The 25773-nt window shown below is 48.5% G+C and overlaps 1 protein-coding gene across 6 annotated transcripts in view; it reads left to right on the forward strand.

Moving 5' to 3' along the window:
• LOC121620969 (BAH and coiled-coil domain-containing protein 1) overlaps positions 1-25773 on the forward strand; it is a 61457-nt gene that overhangs the window by 11875 nt on the left and 23809 nt on the right. For 5 of the 6 annotated variants that reach the window (XM_041957233.1, XM_041957232.1, XM_041957235.1 and 2 more), the window contains exons 2-5: positions 15436-15618; positions 21813-21938; positions 22152-24491; positions 25403-25517. In XM_041957233.1, coding sequence (XP_041813167.1) covers positions 15436-15618; positions 21813-21938; positions 22152-24491; positions 25403-25517 — 2764 coding nt within the window. Of the gene's footprint in view, positions 1-15435; positions 15619-21812; positions 21939-22151; positions 24492-25402; positions 25518-25773 lie in introns of those variants that run through there. The other variant, XM_041957236.1, reaches the window with a different exon arrangement.

A 25773-nucleotide genomic window follows, 5' to 3' on the forward strand; every position in this document is an offset into this window, starting at 1 on the left:
AGGGAGAGAGGTGGTTAGCGCTGGCTGTGAAAGGGAAAAAAAAAGTTTTGGCTTTTTGAAGGAGGCCTCATACTGCCCCTGCCTGCGTCTACTGATTTATGAGCTTGTGAAGGAAATCTCTCATTTGTCACTTTTCATCTCTTTACTCCACGTCATCCTTTTTTTTTTCTTTCTCTCACTCTCTCAATGGAATTCAGCTTTTCCCCCCAAATCTTCCACAGCTTCCAAAGGCAGAAGAGGAAGAGAGAATGAGCGAGGAAGGGAAGAGCCAGGAGGGAGCTGCTTTCTTTCTGTATCTGGTTAAAACCATGTTGAACAAAGCCGTGTCTTAGTGGATATGTTTTAGTAAATATTCATAGGTGTTGACATGCCAGCGTAATGTATTTTGTTTGTGGTACGGACGCGTGTCATTAGGCAGTGTATACTTTCCGCCTGTAAATAATTCAAAGCACTTGTTATGGTGCTGTTCCTGCTGCACTGTTTGAGCAATATCGTTGGAAATGGCAAAAAAACAAAAAACAAACACAGAAAAAACATCGGGTTTGAATCCTCTGTGCAAGACTGTGGAAGTGTGGAGAAGATTCTGGCCACAGGGACACATGCACACAGGTTTGCTGCTAATACCTGCTAGCCAGTACATTACTGCACTGGGGTCACAGTCAGGTCAGCTGCAGTCTGGAGCCTTTGTGTGTGTGTGTGTGTGTGTGTGTGTGTGTGTGTGTGTGTGCGCGCACATGAATGTGCACTAATCATGTGTTTATGTGCCAGCGTGCACCTTACTCACTCAGGTGCTAACCATAAATCTGCCTCACCCTTTCCTGGCCTGGTGAGGACACAGCAGGAGCGGTTGGGGTTTCACCCTTTTTTCAAGGCAGGGGAGGAGAGAGGAAAGGGAGGGAGAGGGTAAAGGGTTAGAGGGGAAGAGAGATAAATGAGGGAGGGGGCTTAATGAGAGCCCTGGCTCACATGATTATGGGACTGGCTGATAGAAATCAGGATCTTTCTCAAAGAAGTCAATTAACCCCCTCCCCCCTTCTCTAATTATGCATGGATTGCTCCACTGGCTCTTTACTGATAGGGCTGCTCAGCTCAGCTCAATATGCAGACTCATGCTGCCTGAGTCTACAAGGGGTTGTGAGAAGCGCATTGTGAGAAGCATTCGTCAACCTTTTTTTCAGAATGTGTTGGCAGTCTGCTTTAAACTCAGGCTTTTTCAAAGCCATTAGTTATCCCCAACCCCCTCATCTTTCTTCTCACCTGACAAGCTGAGAGCCAGTACCGGGCAGAGCCAGGAGGGGGCTCCACCCCCAGGAGGCCTCCGGTCATTAGTGCATTAAAAGCGAAATGATGGCTGAACTCTGTGGTCAGAGTAAATAATCAGTGTTGTAGAATATCAACACGACCAGGCGGCTCCTTCACAGCACCCAGTGTTGACATAACTGCTCTCTTATCTGAGAAGTGCAAAGCCCAGCCCCACAATAGAACACTGTGCCAGAACAAATACAGTAAGGAGATAGAAAACACACTCTCCGACACACAAGTCCCACACACACACTGGCTGCAAGGGAATGTGTCACATGGCACTAGAAGTCAAAGCTGCTGATGCCGGCATCCATATAGCACAACACAATGCACAACTGATAATACAGGACTGTGCTGCTGTGGTCCCGGCACAGGCTGTTCACGCTACCAGACCATGTGAGCTTGTGAAAATAATGGGGTGTTTAGGATCTCGCGAATCTGGGTGAAGGACCTGGAGTCTGCTCGCGCCGCTCAGCGTGGCGAGGAACGAAGGCCAGCCTGACTGTCATGAGACGAGCTCTGCCACCGGGCTTCGGTGAATGAGCAGTTTGTGAAAGTTGCAGCTGCAGCTATCGCTTGTGCGAGTGTGTGAGCAGAGAAAGGAAAGGAGAGAGGGAGAGGGTGCAGAAAGAAAGATGGCGCTGGTTTGCCTTTCAAGCCCTTGTTTAAGTACCTGTGTCACATTTGCTATTTTTCTGTGTCAAAACATTTCAGTAAGCTCTCTTCCCCTCATTGCCTCACATCACCCTAATAACTCTTCTTTATTCTCTTCCCTGCCCCCCCCCCAACCGCCCCCCTCTGCTTCCCCCCATCTCTCCATTATGGCCTCTGCCAGGTCTAGACTAGAGTTTGGCTCACACTGGCGTTGCGATAACCTGCTGAAAGCTGTTGCCCTCCCGCGGATACGAGGACACCCAGCTGAGGTTGCTCTCCACGCTACGGCTCCCTCATGCTTCCTCCCTTTAACTCCACAGCCATGACTCGCTGTCTTCCCTCCACAGATTCCCCAAATCATTTTACTGGTCAGGCCTGTCACATAGTTTGAGGCTCTCTGGCCCAACATGCAGCTGCTGACATGTTTTATGGCCGACGGAGCTAAGCATATATTAAAGAAAAATAAGAAAAGCCAACATGTACACTCATAGGCACGCTGTTCAAAGTCAGTTTAATGGTTACGTGGGGATGTCGGGTTTTTATTTGTGACCCAAAACACTGCCAGTAGTGCGATTGAGCATGGCCAGCTGGAAAATACGTGAAAATCTCCAGCCCGCTAACATGTATATTTTTTTGTGCCGTTTCAGTGTGTGTATATTTGTGCGTGTGGGTGTGTTTGAGGATCTGCTACGGCAAACAAAACGAGCAGCTGCACCACATCTGTTAACTTCGATCAGATGCTGCAAGCCCCTCGTAACCCCACAAGGCCTCCCTCCTCCTATGCCGGTACCGAGTATGACCTGCAGACAAATACAGAGTGAGGGCGCAGAACACGTGACCGTCTGGACCGCCCACCTGTCCAGCGGTGTAGATGTGATCACTGCAAATGAGATAGACGACTGCAAAGGTAGCTGTGCAGCCAACCAGCCAGACAGACAAGCCATGAGCAGTTGATCAAGATGATATCCATCCTCTCAGCCTCCCTGGTTTGACCTTGGATTGTGCCTCCGCTACTCCTAGCTGTTAAAGGCCTACGTCAAGCTAACCAGCTGTAGAGGAGAGGAGAGGCTTTTTATGGCTGCCCTGCTCTATGTTACACTTCATCTGCTCATGATCGGGTGAGGATGACCTTCTCTCCTCTGTACAGATTGCAGGAAATGCTCCTAATTTTACTCATCTCTGCTCAAGTGTATTGCTGCAGATGTTGAGCAGGCCCCGGCAGCGGCATTCCACGGATGACCAGTGTCAGCAGTTGGGAGACATAACTCAACTTTAAAGCCCGGTTTGTAAGATGCGTTTCAAAAAAGAATTTACTGTGTGATTTGGCCGACCTTGCACGCACTTGAAAGTGTAGGCTGCTACAGCGGGGAAGAAGGTGGTTATCTGTATGGGCCAGCTGAGGCATTGTCCTTATGGCTGAGACGCTTTGCAGCAACAGAAGTCAAGGAGATGCACGCGCATTATACAGTGTGTTCTTTACAAGGTAATACTGTATATCGTTTGGCCTTGGCTACCCAGGTGCCTTCCCTCCGCTTGTCTGTAGGTTATCAGAACAAAAATGCTTGCATTTGTCTTGGCCAACGCTACAAGAATTAAACATTTCTCCTTTGTTCCCCTTGTGAACCAGCAGCAAATTATATTCAGGGCTGCAGAAAGACCTTGGGCTGGCTGGTTGGCTGGCTGGCGTGGCAGCTCTCCGCTCCGTTATCTGCACTGTTCTGTCTCTGCGCCTCTGACAGGCTACATCAGACGGAGAGAAGCCAGAGCAGGGAGCTGCCTTCTGTTTCTCACACACATCACTCCAGGACTTTATCATATTACAGGCCAATCCACGAGAACTCAGAGGACAGCAGCACAGCGGCCTCTTCAACCACCAGACCCCTCTTATCCAGCACTGCTCTCCATGACCTAAAGGAGGCGCCGCGCCACAGATGGAAGAGGGAGGAAGAGAGGATGGGAGGACAAGAACGGGACATTCCGACGAGCCCTGGTTGCCAGTTGAATGCTGGGATGCTGATTTATGGGTGCTTCTGATGGAGGGAGGGACGGGTGAACCTGTGACTCCCCATAAAACAAGACGTTCATTACCCTCCCAGGCCTCAGGAAACTGATGGACGAACAAGAGCGGAGAAACAGAGCGCAAGTGGGATGAGGGAGTGGGAGGGAGAGCGGTTTTTAAAAACCCAAAAAAATGAAGAGAAAGTGTTTCCATTTTGAAGCACGCAGATGACGGCAACTGAGGGAAGAGAGAGCGAGGTGATGAGGGAGGACAGAAATATGGAGCTGAGCAGCAGGGGGAAGGAGGTAGAGTGATGGGGGGATGATGGAGAGGGTGTGAGGACGGAAAGGGAAAACCGAGAAGGGGAATGAGTGATGGGGCTCAAAGGAGCAAAGGGAGAAGAGGGGATGAAAGTGAAAAAGGGAAGACAGCAGGCAAAATCTGCCCCAATGAATCGAGCTGCTTGCAGATTTATGTGGTGTTGTGGTTATCATTATACATCAACCAGAGGAGATGGGGAGACTCAAGCAACGTGACGCCTATGGGCTTGTGTTTGTGTTTATCTGTGTCTGTATTGCACCGCACTTTTATTCTCCATCCTCACGCTGTTCATGTCTCCTCCAAAGCAAACTGACTTCTGAGTCCGACAGAACACACTCGCCTGTGGTGAGGTAACATCCACCCACATCCACACTCCACTTTTCTGCAGCCTATCTAGCTCTGCGGGTTGAGAGAAGAGAGGCTCGGACCACCCAGGACTGGGTAGTCAAGGAGCGGCTTTGATGTGGCACAAGCATATGTGCAGTGCATGGGTGCAATCTCTGCTAAAACACACTCGCAAAACACAGTTTTACTGCCTCCTGTGCGGCGTCATTACTCCTCGTCACTGGAGCAGTGGGATGCTCAAAACGAGCGAGAGAAAGAGAGAGAGCGAGGGAGAGGCAGCCACCTCCTGTGCCAGGCAGTGCCAGGCTAAAATACTGGAGCCGTATGGTCACCCTGAGGGAGGGGAAACCTGCCCAGTCTAACCACATCTCAATTAACCAATTAAGTTCAAAAGTTAACAGGGGACTAATTAGAGAGAATAGTGCTGAGCACTTGTTTTAATCTGCCTTTTTCCCACTACCAGACATGTCTCTGTCCGTGACCTGGCTGGCTGAGCTCTGGCTGCGTCGGCAGAAACATGGCACGCAAGCCGCCGTTAGTCACCCATCCATCCCCATGGCCAGAACATAAAACCAATGGATTTAGACAGATCAGTCATCAGCTGTAAAGCAAACCAGATCCCGTGCATTCCATGTGATGTTTCCAGTGGAACAGGAGAACCATGAAAATCCCGTATTCGAATCTGGAGATTGAGAGACCTGGGAGAGAATGTTCAAACGTGGAGGAGAGTTTTTAGTCATATCTAACGTGGCTATTTCCTGCTCGCCCCCTCGTATTTGGTCGTGCAGATGGGTTTTAATGGATGCCAAATGGGAGGTTTAGTGCCTCGCTATTGGCCTGTTGCGAGTCTCCTCTTAACACCATCATATTAAATGACTTGTGTTTAGGACTGGAGGCTACAGCGTGCTCCTCTCGTTGACAACATGCCTCGGGCAGAAAGCGATTGTAACTTACCACTAAAAGTACAAATTTTATCCCTGTGTTCAAGGGGAGGGGGGAGGGGGAGGGGGGGGGTTGCTATATTGGCTGCTACCACCAATAAAAGATATGTGGGCTCTATGACACAATTGTAGCGGGACTGCTTTGAGCCCCGGAGCCAAATGCAGTGTGTTTGGAATCAGGCTGACAGCGAGATAGAGAGAGAGAGGTGAGAAATCCCTCTTTGACTCTGCTCGTTTTCCAGCGGGGATATCTTTGTGCTCTGATTTTTTTGGGCTTTATTTGAAGGCCGTGACAATTTAAGTTCCTGCATGGTTGATTAGCTGTGTGTGTGTGTGTACGTGTTTCTGCATGAGGAAGAGGGTGAGAGAAGTCTTCGATGTCAGGATGCAGTTTGAGGGGTGAAGGACTCCCCTGTTGTATGCGAGGCCCTGGAGGATTCCTCCCCCTTTCCTCTCTTCCTCCTCCTCCTTTCTTCAACCTCCCCCCCTTACACTCATCTCTTCCTCTGTGAGATCCACAATGCTGGGAAGAAATGTGTCATTAACAGGGGAGACCAAAATAATGTTTATGGGCTCAAGCAGCACTGAAATCATTTTCCATATCAGTGCAACTGCATGGGCCCTGTGGGGGAGTAAATCTGATTTTCTCCTCCCTGTGCCAATGGGAAACATCATGGGAAAGAAAACAGATTGGATTGTTAGAGAGATGGCCTGACGCAGCTGTGGGCGGCTCTTTTTTGTGTTGGGTGTGTTGCTGCGTGTGTGCATCATGTGTGTATGTGCGTGTGACACGAGAGAGCGAGACCGAGACAACGGCGGAGGGGGAAGAGAAAGCAAAATAAAAATGCGGATGTTTAGCGTGCGTGTGTGGATGAGAGAATGAGATGGATGAGCCCCACTATGGTAATCACAATTTCATGCCTCAGGAATAAAGAGCTGGAACGCAACAAACGGCCCTGAAACGCTCTCATGTAACAATGGGTCAGTTAACAAGCACACTCACCAAAGTTTGGACAGATAACAAATGGTTCTCCTTGAGGAGTGCGTAGCTGCCCTATGCACAAAGAACAAAGTGCGTCTGGCCCTGCAAGCAGTCAGCAAAATGTCAGGCCTTTATTGGCCATTCCATAAGAAACACTTGCATTTTATCTGAACCAAGAGACAAAAAAGCAATTGCTTTAGTCAGTAGCGCGGAGGGGGATTTAATAAAGTAAAATGCTGATGGAAATAACAAGATGGTGCTTAGAGAGAAAACACTTCGTAATGAGAGTCCAGTCCAAGGAAAAGTGCATTGGTGTGGCGTAATGTGCACTTCCTGTTACATCATGAACATTTAAGTTCTGAGAGAAACGACAGAATGGGAGAAATTAAAACCAGAGTTTAGTGATTTTTTTTGTTGTTGTTGTGACATTGCTTTTCTTGCGTGTGCTATTAAGTCTGTGTTGTGGGAGTAGGGAATGTGAGTGTGCATGTGTGGGTGGGTGTAAAAGGAAGGTAATAGGCCTTGAGCTCATTTGTCCTGGCCTGGTCCTGCTGCTGTTTCGAATCTGTCCTCCCACCTCCTGTGTCCCAGCCTGGAATGTCTGCTTGTTCTCCACAGACGAGGCTGGTGACTCAGCAAACTGCTCTTTCACATGGATAACAGCGAGCGCACCGTAACACAGGTCCAGGTGAAAATCCCAAACCTAAGATCTTACCTTTCGTCCTGCCGTTTAACGTCCCAGCTACTTCATGCCCAGTTTCCTTCCTGGTCTATCTGGCGTTGAAGCGGAGCCGCTTTCCCTCCCCCGTTCTTTACCCTTAACCTCTTCACCCTTTCCTCAGCCTCTTCTTCCCTCATGGCCTTCACACACACTGCTCGACCCCTCAGCCAGCTCTTACTTTGACAGTCAGAGGTCTTATTGTCTCTTAAACGACACACTTCCTGGCCTGTTCTTTGGCAAATAGCTGCAACAGTGCTGCGTGTCCAGCTCTTATTTACAGTGCCCATAAAACGCCTCTTCAGCAGGAACCCTTCCAGACATTGCTATCTCTTCCCGTCGGTCGCCCCCTGCCCCCCTCACACCGCTGATGGAATTAAAGGTGGAGCACCTTTCTGACAATGATAACCCTCTCTCAAAAGGAGGCTTTATGAATTATTAATCGCGGTAAAATAGAGGTGGAGCACCCGTGAGGAGGGTGGCCAGGTAGTGGCTCATTTCACATGTGCTTCGCCGTGTCAAGAAAGCTGGTGTTTTTGCAGGCTCTTGTACAAAGAGGGTGAGAAAGAGAATAGTTGGAGAGAAACCTATATTGGTGGGATGTGTGCATGCTCTTTGACATTGCTCCACCCCTGCTAGAACAAAATATCCCTCTGAGACATTTTCTCCTATCTGTTTTCTCTGTAGCATCGCGGCCTGTGTGGGTCCATTGTTGTTTTCGGGCTCACTGCCAAGCCAGGACGAGCCAGTTGGACTAATTTGTTTAGGATTAGAATCTCTTATCCCTATCATGTCAACTTGTATATTGTATAAACAGCTGGGTGAAGTGGGCGGGGTGGTTCGGCTGACCTCCGCCAGCCAATTTTATTTGCATAGCACTTCTGCAAAAAAAAAAAATCCCAGATTCCCTTTTGCCCTGCCATTGCTTCAATCGTGAGCAAGTGGCTGACCACAAAGCCACTCTGCAAACACAGGCTGTCAACTTCAGCGAGACGACCACCATACGCACACACAATCGCACACAGAGGCTCGCATATGCTCTGCGACACACACACACAACACACACAACACACACACTCCCACACGCTCTCTGCTGCTCCTTCACTCTCAAAGTTTCTCACAGCTCCTCACACCCTTATCTACACTTCTAGCCTAAACTCGCGCCCCCTCACCCCTCCTCTGGATGTTGCCCTGTAGTGTAGACAATCTTTCTCACTCTCATCCTCCATCCATTCTTCCAACTGCTTCTCCCGCTCCCGCTCCCTTTCCACTTCTCCCACCCCCGCACTGACCACATCCACTAAACTCACTCCACAGGCACGCAGTGTGGAGAGTGTCGGAGGCGTGCGCTGCTGGCACTTTCCCCCACCCCTGCACTGGGCCCAGCTCCAGGACCGGACCGCCTGCTCGCTCTCTCTCTTGCTTCAGAATGCTTCTGAGCAGACCAGCCTCCTACTGGAGTTGCAGCGGGGGCCGTCTCCCTCAGCCCCACCGTTCAACCACCCACCAACCAAAAGAGACAAAGTCAGGGACAGTGTTTATAAAGCGGTGGGGCAAACAACTAAAACAAAAGAAAAACTTCTGCTACAGTTGTTTCCGAAGTGAGGAGGAATTTGGCTACTAGTTGTGCTAATGTTTTCAAGATGACTTTGTTTGAAGGAAATCCCCCCTCTTTAGTAGCCATTTGAAATTCCTTCTGCGTTTTATTGTAAGGAAGTAGGCGCTGGGTTAGTCAGCGGCCCTCCAGGGTAGCGTGTGCAGTCTGTCTGGGGCCGCCGGTGTGCACAGTTGCCCAATCCAGTCCAGCTTCCCCGCGTTGCTAGAGAGGGTCAAAAAGCTTAGTTGTGTGTTTATGGGTGAATATGTGTGTGGAAAGTCTGGCTGGCTTCGTCTTGGGCGTCTGAATTCCTGGGCAGAACATGGGACTACATCGGTAGGAAAGTCTGATGAGAAAGACACTGAAGTGGGAGTGAAACTCTTACCAGCAGACACCCTGCTCAATATGTTTTCACTTGGTAAGTTACCATTCAGACGTCTATCTTCATCCTTTCTGCTTTCAGACCCTATTCCCTGCTTTGTGGTTCCTTCCTGATGCTAGTCAAATGTTTAAGAGCCAAGCTAAGAACACATAAACACAGAAATTCTCAATGGCTTAAGGAGAAAAACTTGTCTGGAACCAGTGATCCAATGTTACCGATACATGTTCTGGCGTCTCGTCAGGGCTAGAGCAGCTACTTTGACTACACGCTGGATTTCAAGCAGCTCTTGGAAAAGAAAATGTTGTCTTGTTTTCTCTTTGATCATCCAACTCTTGCTGATATTGATTTAATTTATTTGAGAGAAGAAGGGAGGGGATGTGTGTTTTGTCACAGGACATGACAGAGCGAGAGTGTGTGAGCTGTAATCATTCAGTCTGCGTTGTGAACAGCTACAGAGCCTGGCTGCCACATGGCACTGACCGCTGACTGTGCAGCCTCAACCGACTTGTGCTCATTCACTCTTTGTGTGAAAGGAGGTGCATTAAACCAGTGGTGTGTGTGTATGTGTGTGGGTCTTCTGGCATTTCTTTTTCTTCTATCCCCCCCCTCCCTGGCGCTTCCTGATCACTGAGCTGTGGAGAACAGGTTGATGCAGTCACACCTGCAATTTTCTCCCCATCTCTCTCCTTCTCTTGTCGCCATCACTCTCATCTCGCGTTGTCTGTCTGGTGTCCTTGTCTAGACGACACGTCCATCCGTCCCTCCGGGCTGTCTTCTGCAGATAAGGCAGAGAGCTGCGGACTACCTTGGCTCACTTTTCAAGAGCAGACAGGGAAATATGATGCACGGCGAAATAATTGTACTTTATCTTCTCTTAGACAATAGGCATGGTCGTAGATCTGCGCTTGGGTGTGTGTGTGTGCGCGCTTGCATGCCCAGGCACACAAATGCATGTGAATGGGTGTGTATTTCTCCAGGAGGAAATTTTGATCTGATTCCCAGCATTCAAAAGAACAACGTGTTGTGGGTGGGTGCTTGTTGTCTTCTCAGCTTTTTTTTTTTCCCTGTCACTGCTTGGCACACGCTTATCCCTTTACATCCTATTATTGTATAATTCCTTATTAAGACACCAAACAACCACTCACCCTCGAGTTACATTAACAGGAAGGGGCGTTCATTGGGGCAGATTAGTGACCCAGTGGAGCATAGATTATGACACTGCCCTCCTCAGATCCTAACAAATGAAATCAGAATAAAGCCCGGAGAAAGGTGTGTGTGCTTACAAGCTTGTGTGCTTGGGTGGGGTTTCAAGGTAGGTCAGGAGGGCTGCTGTTGCTGAGCAGCACACTGACCAACTGCATCTGCCCACTGCTGTTGTAATGGCTAGCATTCAGCCTCCTTGCCTCGAGCGCTGTTTCTCTTTCGTTCCCATGACAACAAGGCCTTCAGTCTCCCTGCTCCGCCTCCCTGCCTGCTGCTCACTCGGTGCCGTCCGTGGAGGCCTCTTCCTGGGCCCACGTTGCTGTGTGTGCATGCACGTGTGTTTTGCCGTGCACAAACTGGCCTCCTTCACCCGACACACCCACGCTAGAACGTGGGTGGAGTAGCACTAGTTAACACCTCCACCTCCAGAGGTTCTGGGATATTTGTGTTTGTTTGTGTGTTTGTGCATTTCAGCCCATTTGAACGCAGCTGTGCGAGTGAGGGTGTCGGGGTGGGATGTTTAGATGTCAGGGAGGGAGGTGGGCTTCCCTCATCCCAATGCTCCCCTCTCCTTTAATTCTCTAATAGGATTAATCTCCATCGCTGTCAGGGATCGGCGCCGATTAGGATGCACATGACCCGATTTTCTTAAGAGCCCATACAAGTGCACTGCTGGCATCACTTAAGAACCAGAGAAATAAATAAACAGGGGTTTTTAAAAAATGCAGGCATAAAAAACACAACTTTTACAAGGAGCTGGTGTAGCGGTGGCAGGCTCCCTGGATCCATGTCACCGTTTAATAAGCTGCTAAATAAACAGTTGTGGCGAGTCCAGCGCTGGTGCTGTCATGCCTTGGACCTGCGCTCCACTTGTTCTGCACTGCTTTGGTTGGCGCCCAAACTGAAACTGCCCCAACACCAAGGCCCACTTTTATAACCTGTGTGCTTTCTCACCAACACCTCTGATTCATTTGGCTTCAAATGGGCTTGAGGAATCCAGTTAGATGCCTTAAATAGTGGTACAATAATGTTTGAGCAAACAGCAAGAGATTTGTGCAGCACCATGCTCAGTATATTTCTCAGCAGGAGGTAACCAGCAGACATAACACAGAGGGAGGGGTCCTTTACTGAGGCGCAGGCTGTGGAGTCAGTAAGAGCCAGTGTGACCGAAGTGGAGGCCACTGATTTAGTATTCTGTGCCGACTGCAGCTCAGACTGGACCAAATCAGCACTTCGCCCGGTACAGATCCTATGGCTAAACTGGATCAGTCATACCCCTTTGCTAGCAACATGGAACAGGCTCCGTTCCGGTTCACACACCTAAATTTGAACCGCGTTTTGACCGAGAATAAATTGGTTCGAAACCCAAAAAGTTTCCAGCTGGAACCAAAAAATAGCTCAAGTGTGAACGGTGACGACATCAGTAGCTGTGTCATATTCTACAGGTTGGAAAGAGAGAATGGAGAAGGCCATTTGTTTGGCATGAAACTGTCCTCTGCATCTTCTTCTCATTAATAGTTGATTCATGCTTGTTTTCGGATAAAAACGAATGTCTGAAAAAGCTTGCACGAAATCAATGCTGTTTGTCATCTTGCTACTATTGTTTATTTCCATTGTACAATGTGCGACGCCCTCTGTTGATGACGCATCCTCAATCACAATGGTTCCACTCAGAACCAGTGGAAACGAGTGCTGGTTCACTGGATATCACTGAGGCTCCAAGTATCCTGAATGGAACAGGTTCATGAACCGGAGATAATTTGGTGGAAAAGGGGTATGAGAGGTCTGATCTGGTGCTGTTGTGGGAAGGGCCGCATGTATGAGTTGATCTGAGACGCTCCTAAGGTTTTCCCTCAATCCCCTTCTCCCCTAACATCAGCTCAAACTTCAAAGATCCCCTTGCCTGACATCTAGACAGTGCCTTTTTATGTATTGTCCCTCTCCTCTCCTTGTCTTTCTGGCAGAGGCTCTCTCCTCTCTCGCTGTGTGAAGAGGGGCTTTACAGCCTCTCTCTGTCACTCTCTATGTCTCTCTCACCCTTTCTCTCTCTCTGGGGCGAGGCTGTTAATAATGCAGGAGGATTAGCTGATTTATGTGAGCCGGAGGCACCGAGGAAAGCTGGGGTTCCTTGGGGCGACAGGCAGAAAGAGAGGGCCGAGGAGTGTGCAGTGCGGAGGGCGGTGCCATACAGGAGCCCAGGGTGTCTCGATGATGGGGACTGGATGTGAGCCTAGCGAGCACGCTGGCCACAATCCACCCCCCACTGCCCCCGAACCCCACCTTACACTGCAGAGCTCTGCCAGGAGCGCTCCGCAGGGTCAGGGGTGATAGGAGGTGGCAGCAGAGAAGGAGGGGGGTGAGGCGAGAAAAACATGGACTCTGCAGTAATCATCAGGCTACCTCTTACTGACATGTACAATGTTGCTATAGCACCCAGTCCTGTGTGGCTGCCTCCTGAAGATATTTAAGTCATGCTCATCAATTCTGTGTGCTTTAATCCAGCAAATGTCTGTAATGGGAGTGGAAAGTGTTTATATTTTTTCCCTCAGAAAAAAGAAAATTTGTTTGTTTAAATTGACTTAGCTGACTATGACTTAAAAGGTTAAAAAAATATATATATATATATATATAGCAGGTTTTCCTGTCGTACTGGAAAACCCATGAAACCCAGATAAAACAAATGACAAACAACAAAAACATTATCAATAATTACCAGCACTGAAACAAGTAACACAAACGACTTCAGCTTTTAGATTTTCTCCTGTGGCCAGATTTTGGAGGCTACTTTGTGTTGCAGTGATAAATGTGCTAGTTAAACACAAAGGAGACTGTTATTGTTTTTCCATGAGTTTGTGATAGACCCTCACATGGGCGCGCACACACACACACACACACACACACACACACACACACACACAGGTTGTTTTTTCTAGGTAAAGCTCTGTAAGGTTGGGGATTCTGGGGGATTTCCACCTGTCTGGGGCTGTGGTGCAAAGTGTGACAGAAGTGTGTCTGTATGTGTGCAAGGATGCGTGTCCGTGCCTATTTCTATGAAGGAAATGTGTGTGTGTGTGTGTGTGTGTGCGCGCGCCTCTGTATGCTCCTGTGCTCTGGCCCATGAGCCATAGGCTATTCGGTGCAGGAGCGAGCGGCAGGCTGATGGGTTTATCCCTGCTGTCTGCCCAGAGGATGTGCTCACTCACTGCCTGGCTGATTAAGACTTCCACACAATTGTTCTCACACTCCCAGAAAAGGATCGATTCATGTTTGGACTGATTCATGCTTAAAGAAAATCAAATCAAACAGCGTTTCTTGTTAGATCAGCTCGTCACGAGGGGCTGATAATGAATTTTTACCATGCTCCTCTCCCCTTCGTTATCACAGCGTGCTCCGTGCGCACAATGTACGCTACACCGATGTGAGTGTGTGTGTGTGTTTGCGCAAGCATGTGCATGTGCGCTCTCATTCAGGCATCGTCATACATATGCATGAGACTTCATGGCAGTGTGACTTGGGGGAAATGAATGTGCAAAGAGCCGGGCACCCGGGCCCCTTGCTGAAGTGCACTGGCGGGCGCGTAATGGGAATGTAATTTAAGCAGTGGTTAATCAGTGTGTTTTCTCCGACTTGCCCAGCAATGCATAATAGACAATCAGCCCCCAGTCACACGGGCGTTGCTACGAATGGTCAATTACTCATCATAGTCTTGTTAAACACACAGTTCAGCCAGCCAGGGACAGATTGCTCTGCTGGTGCCATCATTATGGTAAAGAACAAAGCAAAGCAATGCTATGTGTCAGAGAGAAAGCGATAAAACCAGAAAAAACAGACCCTTCCCCTTTTCAGGAAGAGATACCACAATGCCGCCGTAAAGAAGACCCGTCATTACACCGGCTTTGCTTTTTTACTGTGAACCAAACAATGGCGGCTTCATGTTGCCCCAGTGTGTGATTTTAGATAGCGTGCCAGCATTTCGGAAGCAAGAGGCATGATGTGTAGCACGACAACCTTCGCGTCTAGGGTGACCTGTAAATGCTGGGCCTCCCCAACATTGTTGTCTCCCCGATTCAGAGACATTTTCGGTTGCTGTGGGTGGGTCCAAACGGCACGCACCTGTCCCGTCCCGCCGGCTCACCCATTTTACATAGACATCGATTCAGCTTAGTTACGACCTCAGCTGCTGGCTTAATGGTGGAACAACGATGTCCCTCCGAATCCGTGTTTGTACGTTTTACATAGAATGGCGAGGCTGAATCACGGCGCAACATTCCACCTTGGACAGGCTGTATGAAAGGGGCTAACGAGGGAAGAAGAATGCACATAGCGAATCTCTGCTCATCGAGATGGGACAGAACAGGGAAAGAGAGGACTGTGACAAAGCATGAGGGGGAAGGAAAAGGAGTAAAACGCCAAAATGGAACCACAAAAGAAAGCAAGAGTACAAGGTTGTCAGAGTCGTGCAGAGAGAAAGGAAGAATGAAAGAAAGAGAGACGGAGAGGAGGTGAAATGGAGCAGAGCCATAAGAGAGATTGAGGGCATGAAAGTGAGAGATGGAGAGCATAAGATAATGGAGGGAGGGAGAGAAATTGAGAAAGGGACACTGGGGAGCGGGAGCAAAAGTGTGTGAGAGCGAGAGGGAGAGAGCCTGAGAAAGTGTGTACTCAGCTGTGAGATGAGACCTCTGTCTGCCCATGGGGAGAGGCGGTGTGAGGGGAGAGAAAACGGGGGGAGAGGACTCTGCTGTCAGCGAGGGGGAGGAGAGTCTCACACTCTTTCCCTCACACACACACACTCTCACCCGTTCACCCTCTCTGCAAGGCAGCGATCAAATCTGCCTTAATGATTCCACCTAGAGGGCCTGTGGGCGCCATCCTTTTACATCCACACCCAGATCTGATGCAGTTTGCTTTCTTTTTGCTCGCTGTGTTCACGCGCTCCTCTAACTCTAACCATGTTCTCTCTGCTTACCTTTGTCCCTGTGGGAATGCAGGCAGTGGATTGATGGGCAATTCCTCCGCCTCCTTCATGGGGACCTTTCTGGCCAGTAGTCTGGGTACCCCCCCTTCCCACCCGCCTCACCCTTCCCGGCCGCCCTCCTCGCCCTCCTCACCCTCCTTCCGGGGCGGACCCCACTCCAGCGCCTCGCAAATCTGGTTCCCCCATTCGCATGAAGGTACCTCAAATCACACAAACACATGCACACAGCCTCACCCCCTCACCCGACCACATTGTCTGCATGAGGAGATATTCACGTCTTGGCAGTATTGGGGACAAAGCAGCGCAGGGTGTATTGTTACTATGATATTGTGTATTTTTAGGCCGTGTTAAGTTTCCACCACAGCACGGCTTGTAATCATCTAGCAAAAGCCAGGCTCCCGCCCTTTTATTTGTGCACTGAAATAGGCCCAGGCATGTTTGGGACGGAGCCACAGTGCCCTGGTTTTGGGGACACAGGGTCAAAAGTTCAGCCAAGGAATCTTGCGGTATTCGATTCACGTCAGCAGGAATGTCACTCTCTGAAGCAGCACGCGCACATGCGGCCCAGTAAAAAAGTTGCAGTGATTGCAGAGCTTTCAGCTGGTGTCTCCATCACAGTTTAATAGGGTGGTTCCCACCCAGCGCTCAGAATTACAAAACCCTGCCTACACACACGTGCGCAGTCAGGAAAATATAAACACACACACAATCAGTTCAAAACCTCACATTTCTGCTTAGCTACAGCCAGGAAGTCAGACAAGGATAAAGCAGAGAGATTAATCTGTGAAGGTATTTCGGGAATTCAAAAGCTAAGGATGACAGATAAAAGTAAGACCTACTCAAAACCGCCCACTGATATATTAATGCAAGGTCTGCTTTCCTGTGACTTCGCTTCTGTCACTTTTACATTTACATGTTCATAATCGTTCGCTAATTACACGATGTGATGGCCGCCCAATGCCATCTAGTGAACCACAGCCTTTGAAGTCTACCGACTCTTGTTATTTCAGCCCCCCTTGTATTTATTTATGTATTTTCTAAGAATAGCCCAGCTGTTAGTCCGTGGGGGGGATGCCAGTGGGGAGTGTTTGTTATTTGTGGTCACTGATCAGCGGCGCCCCAGTTGCTTGATGCGTGGCTGGGGCTGATTGGGTGCAGCGCAGCTGAGATTTTTTTTTTTTTTTTTTGAGTGTGTTAAGCCATCCCCCCACCTCGCTCTCATGTCACCCCCAGCCACCAGGGGTTGAGTCAGTGGGCAGCTGCTCCAGCGGCGAGAAAAGGTGAAACTCCAGGCTTATTCGAATAGACACAGGAAGAATAAATCTGAATGAGGCGTCAACTCTATCATCGGATCAGTCGGAAACATTTTCCCTCAAAACTCATTTTGTAATCATCCGTGTTTCTTTTACCTTGTAGTTTCAGGGTTTCATTGTCAAAGATTTTCTTCTTGTGGAAAAGTAGAATAATATTAATAAGAGTGATGATGATAATGCCAAGCCTAATAAAAGTAATGGAGGTGATTATGACTGGGATTATTACTCAGTTGGCAATGGAGGCCATTATCTCTATTGCAGTTTAATTGCATATAACGCACTAAGAGCATGATTGAATCCAGACTGTTCATCAACCACATTCAGCTGTTCCCTCCTCAAGATAATTGCATATTGTCTTTTTCCTGTTTTGCATAAAAAGCAAGTCATCAAAATGAGCGGCACAATTACCCAGACTCTCGCCTCCTCTCTCCGGGTGTCAGCAGAACCCCACCAGCAGCGGAGCAGGCACTGACTCGTGCGTGTGTGTGTTGGCGTATTAGTGTGTCACTTGTAACCTTAAAGATATTCTCTGGCTTTTTTTCCCTTTTTTTCTTTGCAAGTGTGTTTTTAAAGTGGCTGTTTGCATGCAAATCCAAGCGTAGCAGCTCAAATTTTCTATTCAAAGATTATTGCATGATCCCCGTGTCTGCGGCATATACCTGTCAAGGTGCAGAATGTCTTTGTCTCTGCTATTCTTCTGACACGTTTCTCACAGATTAAAGAGCTGAATATACCATGTATCAAGCAATCGATAACAATCATCTCATTAGTCACTTGCTAACCAGTCACTTAGTGAGGATAAACACTTTTTTTATTCTTATTATAAGTCAATTAAGAACAAATTCTTCTTTCTGTACAATAATGGTCAGAAGCTTTTGAAATAGTGGAGATGAAAAGAAGCCAAATAAAATGTATTAATAATAAGAAAGCACTTAGGGACTGCCTTCCTCAAGTCTGCACAGTCCTCTCTGAATGTTTAATTCTAATGGAAAAGGTGCAGAAATGTTTAACCCCCTTTCGGATCTCGATCTACAACCAAATTCACACACAGCGAAAGACACACGTGGCTGATGTGTTTTTATTCCGGTAAGTGCATGAGAACACTTTCTCAAAAACGCGGCGCTTTCCTGGATATGACATTGAGTCTGGATTTGCACCAAAAACTAATCACAACCTAATCAATCCAATTAGGAAAGAGCTGTCAAAGCTCAGTTTCTGGGGCCTGAAAGCCAAATGTTTTCCACTTAATCCGCATTAGTGTGGACACAGTGTGAGTATGTTTAAAGAGGGCCAGTTAACTCATGCTTACACAGACCACATTTCTATCGGGAGCAAGATTGACAAACCATTAGCTAAGTGACACGTTAAGCAAAACTATAAATAACGTCACCACATAACAGCGGTGGTATGGTCCCGCGGATCGAGTTAACTTTGACAGAGGGGATCCGTGAATTTGGGACAGAAAAGCCTTGTGTTGACTTTTGCTTAAAGATTTATTGTGTTGGGAGAAGGAAAGTGTCCAGTGTGCGGTCTTACAAACGCTGAAATATCTGTGCAAGGCGACAGCGCCAAGAACCAAACCATTAGTGGCTTTTATGATGTCAGAGGGTAGCACGGATTAAAAGAGGTTTTTTGTTTCAGATTCTCTCTTCAGATTGATTGCCACATACAGTAACAGCCATTGTGTGTTCCACGCATGGGATTGTCTGTTGTTCATTTGCTGAGGGGAGACGTGGACTTAGGCACAGAGAGAGAGAGAGAGAGAGAGGGGAGGCAGTGTGTGACAGAGACAGATGCAGTGTAGTGACCGTTTTAATAAATGTAATGTAAAATGTTTTTCAAAACACCTGGTGAAATGGATTAGGCCCTCTGAGCTTTTGAAAGATTTATTTTCATATTTGAATAAACCCCACTGAATCAACTGAGTGGAAAAATTAAAAAGAAAAATGGATGGGAAAAAAAAAAAAAAAAAACCTGCGGGCTCCTCGCAGGCTTGAGGCCAGCTGGCTGCGGTCCAAATGACTTCTTACGTTATGCCAAAAACAATCGCACTCTCATATCTCTGTCAACACGTATAGACACACATGCGTGCACACACACACACAATTGCCTGCGCACACCTGTCTAATCCACTTCTGTTTGATACGCCTTTCCAAGCCTATCTTCAGTTGTCCATCTTTCCTTCTGTTAGCAGTTGCTAGCTTTTCCTTTTGTGGGATTTAAGCCGCAGCCCCCCCATCTCTCCTCTCTTCCATACTCCTGCCTCTTTCATTCTCTCTCATGCCAGCCTGCATCCCTTCCTTTCAATTAGTCAAACCTGAAGAGATCCACCACGCTGCTGCCCCTCCTCCGCCAAACCCCTCCTCCTCCCTTTCTGTGTCCTGATGGTTCTGTCACTTTTTCTCAATTAGCGGACCTGACAGGCAGCTAAGCCTGCTCCTCCTCTCCTCTCGGTCTTCCTCTGCCATGTTCACTCACTCTGTGCCTCTGTCTCTCCATCTCTGAAACGTTACAGCCATTTCCCCCTGGAGACGATATACAATTCGGTGTTTATGTTGTTTTGCCTTTTAGCAAGACTGAAGAAGTCCTTACGAGCGGGTTGCATGGGCTGGTGTTTTCAGAGCAGGTATAGGAGGAGTGGACAGGAATGGAAAGGGGATGGTTTCGCGCTATAGAGAAACGAAGCACTCTGGCGTCTGCCTCTAATTCGGCAGGCTTAATTTGCCTCTGCCTCTAGGTGCTGTTCTATATCCAGCCCCCTTCTTTGTCCTCCCTGTCGGCCTGCTTTTCTCAACCCACCATGCTGGGAGAAATACCTTCAGAACTTCTGGAAATCCCTCCCTGGGATGCAGCTCTGTTTGTTCTGCCTCTCGCCCCTGCTCTGCCTGTGGAAAGGAGGGCATGCGCTGCAAACTCCCCTCTGTCATTCACTCACCGATTCAGACTTGTTTATGTGTGCGAAAGAGAGCGAGGCTGCTGTGCAGTCAGCAGACTGCACTAAGACCCTGCTCACGTCGCCTGCAGCAGCAGCAGCAGCAGCTTCCCTTGTCCTGGCCAGATTAATGGCTGAATGGGCTCTGCCGTGCCCAGCAGTCCCCCTCTTGCCGCCCCAATGGAGGGCATGCTGAAACTGAGCGGGCTGGCATTATCGGGCACAGCCAGACCACGCTGTGAAAAGGGATTACGCCGTCAATCGTCACGCTCACAAACAACATGCTGCCGTAGAAAAAAAAAAAAAGCTCTTCTCCCGGCTTGGATAAAGACTGCCAAACAGCTCTCTGCTTTTCTCCCTCCCAAAATCAGAGAAAAACGTCTTGCTTAAACAAAGGATCCCCCCCCCTCCTCCTACTGTAGATGAATTGGCATAAATGTGTGTGCTTATTAATCATGACAGCGAAGAAAGAGACAGAGACAAAAGGGGAGAGAGCGAATAGAGTAAGAGGTAGAAAAATTGGTGAAACAAAGAAAAAGAGAGAAAAAGTGAGGGTATGTAATTATCACCCCATTGCCCTACTCAGAAAGCAGCACCTCCTGTGTTATTGCAGGGCTGTTTGCCCTCTCTGTGCATTTCATTAATTAAGATGGGAGCATGCGGAGGCCGCTCTGAGACAGGGTCATTAAGCCCACCACAACACTCCTCCCTCCCCAGAGCCGGCTCACAGCACCGGCCCCATTGTTCCACCGGCAGAAAGTGAGACATTCAACACTCGGAGCTCCTGTTAAAACCATGGTGCTGCGCACACATACACACGCACACACACACTAGGCCAAATGAACTGCATCTGCGCTTTCCGGGATCAGGTCGCATGCTTGCCAACACAAATACGTCTGTCTTTCATTTAGCTTGTAGAGCCATGTTTTCCTCTCTTTATCTCCCTCCTCCTTCCTTCGCTCCGTTTGCGAGTTGCGTTTGAAAGCGAGTCTGGAGGGAGAGACAGGTGCAAAAGCAAGGGAGAGAAGACGTGAAACACCTGGGCTTCTCTAGATGACTCGGAGGTCACTGAGATGCCTGCATGTGGTCGCAGTCAGACGGTTAGAAAAGAAGCACTAACAGAAAATAACACTCCATGAGGTCTCCTCTCTTTATGTCTGTCTTTTCCTCCTTCTTTTTCATTCCCACCCTGACATTGGTTCACTCATGGTGATAGGTCAGTTTTCTTTACCTTATTTATTTCATGTGCATAGCATAGAGTAGACATAGGGGCACTGGCTTAATCATAGCTTTTTTTTTTAGTATCACATTACGTAATATGCTAAGTAGAGAATATTCACTGTAGTTCTATAGCACTGTTGTCAGCAAAGACATTTTTTATATGCTCGTACTGCCCTATTTTTGTCATTTACAGTACCTTGATTTTTATTAAATATTTCTCTTGCAATAGCGTAAAATAATTACTTGTACACTAGAAAAGGAGGGTAATTCAATTAATGTTGATTTGTTTAAATGTTATAGTTACCCAATTGCAGGGGAAGTGGGTTGTCATAGCAATGCTGTTTCTCTGTCCTAATATTGCGATGGGCTTTCATCTCAATCCATGTTTTCTCTCTCCTCCACCTTCAAAGTCCTTTGTGTTTTTGAATGTCCCATCGCAAAATGAGTTTCGTGTTTGGTTATGGTGCAAATTTCCTCCAGATGGGCTTGATGTAATAAGCCCAGGTGGACTGGCTTACAGGCCCAACATCCAAATGTCCTTTTACCCCTGATGTAGGTCAGTAAAGGTCAGCCACTCAGCTCGCTCTTCATTGTAAACACCAGCTTCAAATCCATCCTTATCACTCCATTCAGATGGATAGAGGTGCCACTGCCAGTTCTAAGAGGGAGATAAAGAAAGAGCCATGTGTTTCAAAGACAAATTTCATACATCACAGCAATCCCCAAGCTTGTCTTGCATTGTTTGCATTCTAAACTCAAGCAGGAAAGGCAAACATGACAGGCAGAGCCAGTACTTATTTGCGTATGAACACCACCAGCTGCATTGGACCTGAAGGATTATGCTGGGTTACTCTGGATAACTGCATCTTGGTGGTTATTGTCCTGTCTTATCAATTCCCTCCCTCTCTCTGCTATCCATCTCAGCAGCTCCAGGGTATCCTCGATTCTCAGGGAGTCTGGCCCACACTTTCCTTCCCATGAGCCACTTGGATCACCATGCCAACAGTGGAGTTCTCTACGGGCAGCACCGTTTCTATGACACCCAAAAAGGTGAGGCGTGAGATGATTAAAATGTAATCAGACAGAAATAAGACAGTTAAATCCAATTTATACAACATAGTATGGTGTAATTTGATGTGGGATATTGATATAAGGATGCCTAGGGACACTATGATGAGGGCTGAATAATCTAATTCTGCCAATGCCTTTTCCTTTCTTGACTAATGCATTTGTCTTTACTGGCCTGTCTTCCTCTTCAATTAGAGAACTTCTATCTCCGAGGTCTCCCGTCCCAGCCACCTCTCATCTCAGCCAATCACAGTCTGCCACCAATGTCCAGGGCAGGACACTCTCAGGGGTCCTGCAGCAGAGACAGAGATCCAGGTGTAGGGACAGGTCTACATAAGGGTCTTAAAGAAGGTTCTGTGGAGAGAGGAGTGGTACCTGTCAAGGACAAGGAGAGGACCAGTAGCAAACAGGAGGCAAAGGAGAGACAGCAGCAGCAACAGCACCAACAGCACCACAGCCACCAGCCGCCCCAGCCCACACACCACCACCATTCCCACTCTCATCAGCAGCACCCACACTATTCACAGCACCCACTACCCCTGGAGGAGGTCAACAGTCGGGCCCTGGAGAGACACAAGGCATCACTCTCAATGGAGTACAGCAAGGAACACCCTCAGAGTATGGGCAAGCCCCTCAGTGCCTGCTTGCACAATGGCAAGATGCAAAATGGAGATGCAGGAACTGGAGCAGGGGCTAAGGCCTCCATGTCCAGCTGTGGGGGGGAGGGCACAGCTCTTGGGGGTATGGGGGGTGGGGGCAGCAGCCAGGGCAGACATATGGGGTCCAGCGGCGGTAGTCGCTGCACAAAAGAGGGGATAAGTGGGGAGATGAGGATCAGTGAACAACCTTCAGACTGTCTGGAAAGGGGTCAGGCACCACTCCACCACTCTCTGTCCTACTCTGTACCCCCAGCCTTACACATGGGTTCTGCTGCTGGCGGGGCACACCCCCATCCACATCCTCATGCTCACCCCCATACACATCCTCATCCAGGGGGCTTCCATTGCCTTCAGCTCCACCCTAGCCACCCACATCATTCCCATCATACGCACCACCACCCGGACTTCTTCTGCCCGCCCCCTCCTGCTCCTCTAGCCAATCCCGCCTCACATGAGAGGGGGCCAGCCAATGTGGGGCGAGAACCTAAAGTCACTGGGCCTACATTTGTGCCATCAGTGGCAGACCTGGGGGACAAATCTAGTGGGCCCTTCCAGCTTGGCAACCCTGACTGCCAGGGTGTGGGCGGTGGAGGGGGAGGCAGCAATACCAAGGACAAGGTAATAGAAAAGACTGGAGGCGGTGGGCACCACAGTAGTTGGCACAGAAAGCAGCAGCAGCAGCAGCAGCAGCAGCAACAACAACAACAACAACAACAACAGCAGCAACAACAGCAGCAACAACAACAGCACCAATACAGAAAGACGGAGAAGGCTCCAGACTGGATGCAGTCCCATCATCAACACCTTCAGCCCTCACAGCTTCCTCCACCTCCCCAACTACAACAGCCTCCACATCCCCAACAGCAACACCAGGTTGTGCGATCACGCAGTGCTGAGTGTATTAACAGTGGTGTGGACATGGATGTGTTCAGACCCTCGCTGCCCCAGGGGCCCAAGGCTGGGCACCCTGTCCCTCATTCTGTCAACACTTCTCCTTACAGAGACTGTTCCCATCCGGGACCTCCACCTAACTCCTCCCCGCTTGGAAGTAAAAGCATGGGTCAACATAGTGGGGCTGGAGCAGCCCATGGCCCTGGTCCTGGAGGTAGCTGCTCCTTACAGAGAGATGGCCAAAAGGTAGCCAGGATACGCCACCAGCAGCATGGCCGACCTGGCCCAGATGCTCCTTCTCCTGCTGAGCTAAACCAGGGGACTAGTCAGGAGCTTAAAAGAAAGATGGACATGTCTCCTTATGGTTATAGCAGTGGGCAGCACCACCACCAGCAGCCCCCAGTGCCACCCTGGGCCATGAGGCCTCCCCACCACATGTCACAACCTGAGGAGGAGCAGAGAAAGTCCTACATGGAGTTAGGGAGCACTGGTGGGCAACATTCTCAGCAGCAGCAGCAGCCGGGAATGAGCCTGCCTCCTCCCCAGCCTCCCCCTGCACCCCCTCTCAGTCAGCAACAGCAGCAGCCACAGCAGCAAGCTGAGCCCCAGGGCCCAACTCAGGGGGAGAGCAGCGCCATGAAAAGCTTACTAAAGTACAGCAACCAGCAACAGCCGCTGCTCCTCTCCCAGAAGAGCCCCTTTGGGGGGCTCGGAAGCCTCAAATCAGGTCCTGCTGGGGGGAGCTGTGCACTGCAGGGCAACAAGCAGACTCTACCTTCCAGAAAGGGCCCGGCCAATGACAACGAGCGCACTGACTACAGCGGGCGCAGCCGGGATATGGGGGAAGCAGGTCATGGGGAAAGTGAAGTGCGTCAGCCGCCGGTGGGAATTGCAGTGGCTGTGGCCAGACAAAGGGAGCCACCTTGTCGCTCAGCAGACGGTCATCCCAACAGCCGTCAGGGCAGGGTACATCCCTCAGTGAAAGGTAAGCAGTCTAGGTCACTGCCTCATAAACAGAGGTGAAGGGAACAGAGACATATTTTTTTGTCCTATTCCGTGACCTGTTTATGACCAAGCTGTGAAAACAAAAGAAATATAAAAAAAACAAGCTGAAAAAGCTTGAAAGATAATGGTGGCACTGAGCCTTTTTTTTTTTTTAAGTGATGCGAAAAACCTTCATTTTTGGTGAGCACATTAGGACTCTTGTTGGGTATGTAGCTCTCACAGGCTTTTATAACTAGTGTCAAACCATGCCTATCTAACTATAAGAGAGTCTTGTATTATTCATCTTTTCTGTTACCTTTAAGCACAAATTTTTAAATTTCACAGATTTTACTAGAATATCTGAATTCCAAGAAGTAAAATCTAAGCAAACAGCAATTTACATTACATCAGCACCACTAACCAAGGCTCAACACCTGTCGGTTTGTCAAAACACAACACAGTCTTGCTTTTTATGAAATTTAGATGCCTACCAAAATGAATTCTGTAGCGTTATTATTTCAAATATAGCAACAGTACGCAGTCAGTAGCACATTCTGTATGTGTCCTTGTTTGGATCTGTACTCACTGCCCGCCCATTCATGGTGTCATTTTGAAAACAGCGCACAGTAGTGCTCTCATTTTATTAAAATGTTATTTAAGTCCTCGCAAAACATGTCAGCAGATGGCTGATTGCATTTTTTGGGAAGGAATAGATGTATGATAGGCCAGTAAACAGTAAGGTCTATTAGAGTATGGTTAAAATGGCATTAAAAAGTAATAAGGACCATCAGTGCTCCAAGTCTTTTGTGAATCACATAGTGCTTCGAGAAATGGTGAGAGATGTGGGAATATGTCCTCACCAGGGGGACACTGTGGTGAAAGCTAATGGTTAAGCAAATTTTTGTCTCACAGGACCGCCCCGCTCCATGTATCCCTCAGATCCCAGCAGCGAAGAGGAGAGGAAGAGGATGAGTGGGGAACAGATAGGTCTGACTTGCTTGGACAGAGAGAGGGATGCATATATCAGGTGAGCAACTGTGAAGCCATGCTTAGAGTTAATTTTGTTAGCCTTTCTTTTTTTTATTCAGTCTCAGGACTATGTCAAATGCCGATTTTAGCTTTTATCATATTTGGTCAAACTCACTCTTTTTTTTAGTCAACTTTTTGGTGAGTTTCTGTTTTTAAACTAAATCTTAGTCTTGTCTTTTTCGTCAATAACATTGCTTGTTGGTATAGTCACAGTCTTGTCAATGTCTCGTATTAGTCATGGAAAAAAAGGTCAT

This window comes from Chelmon rostratus, chromosome 17, assembly GCF_017976325.1.
Source record: "Chelmon rostratus isolate fCheRos1 chromosome 17, fCheRos1.pri, whole genome shotgun sequence".
Taxonomy (NCBI): Eukaryota; Metazoa; Chordata; class Actinopteri; order Chaetodontiformes; family Chaetodontidae; genus Chelmon; species Chelmon rostratus.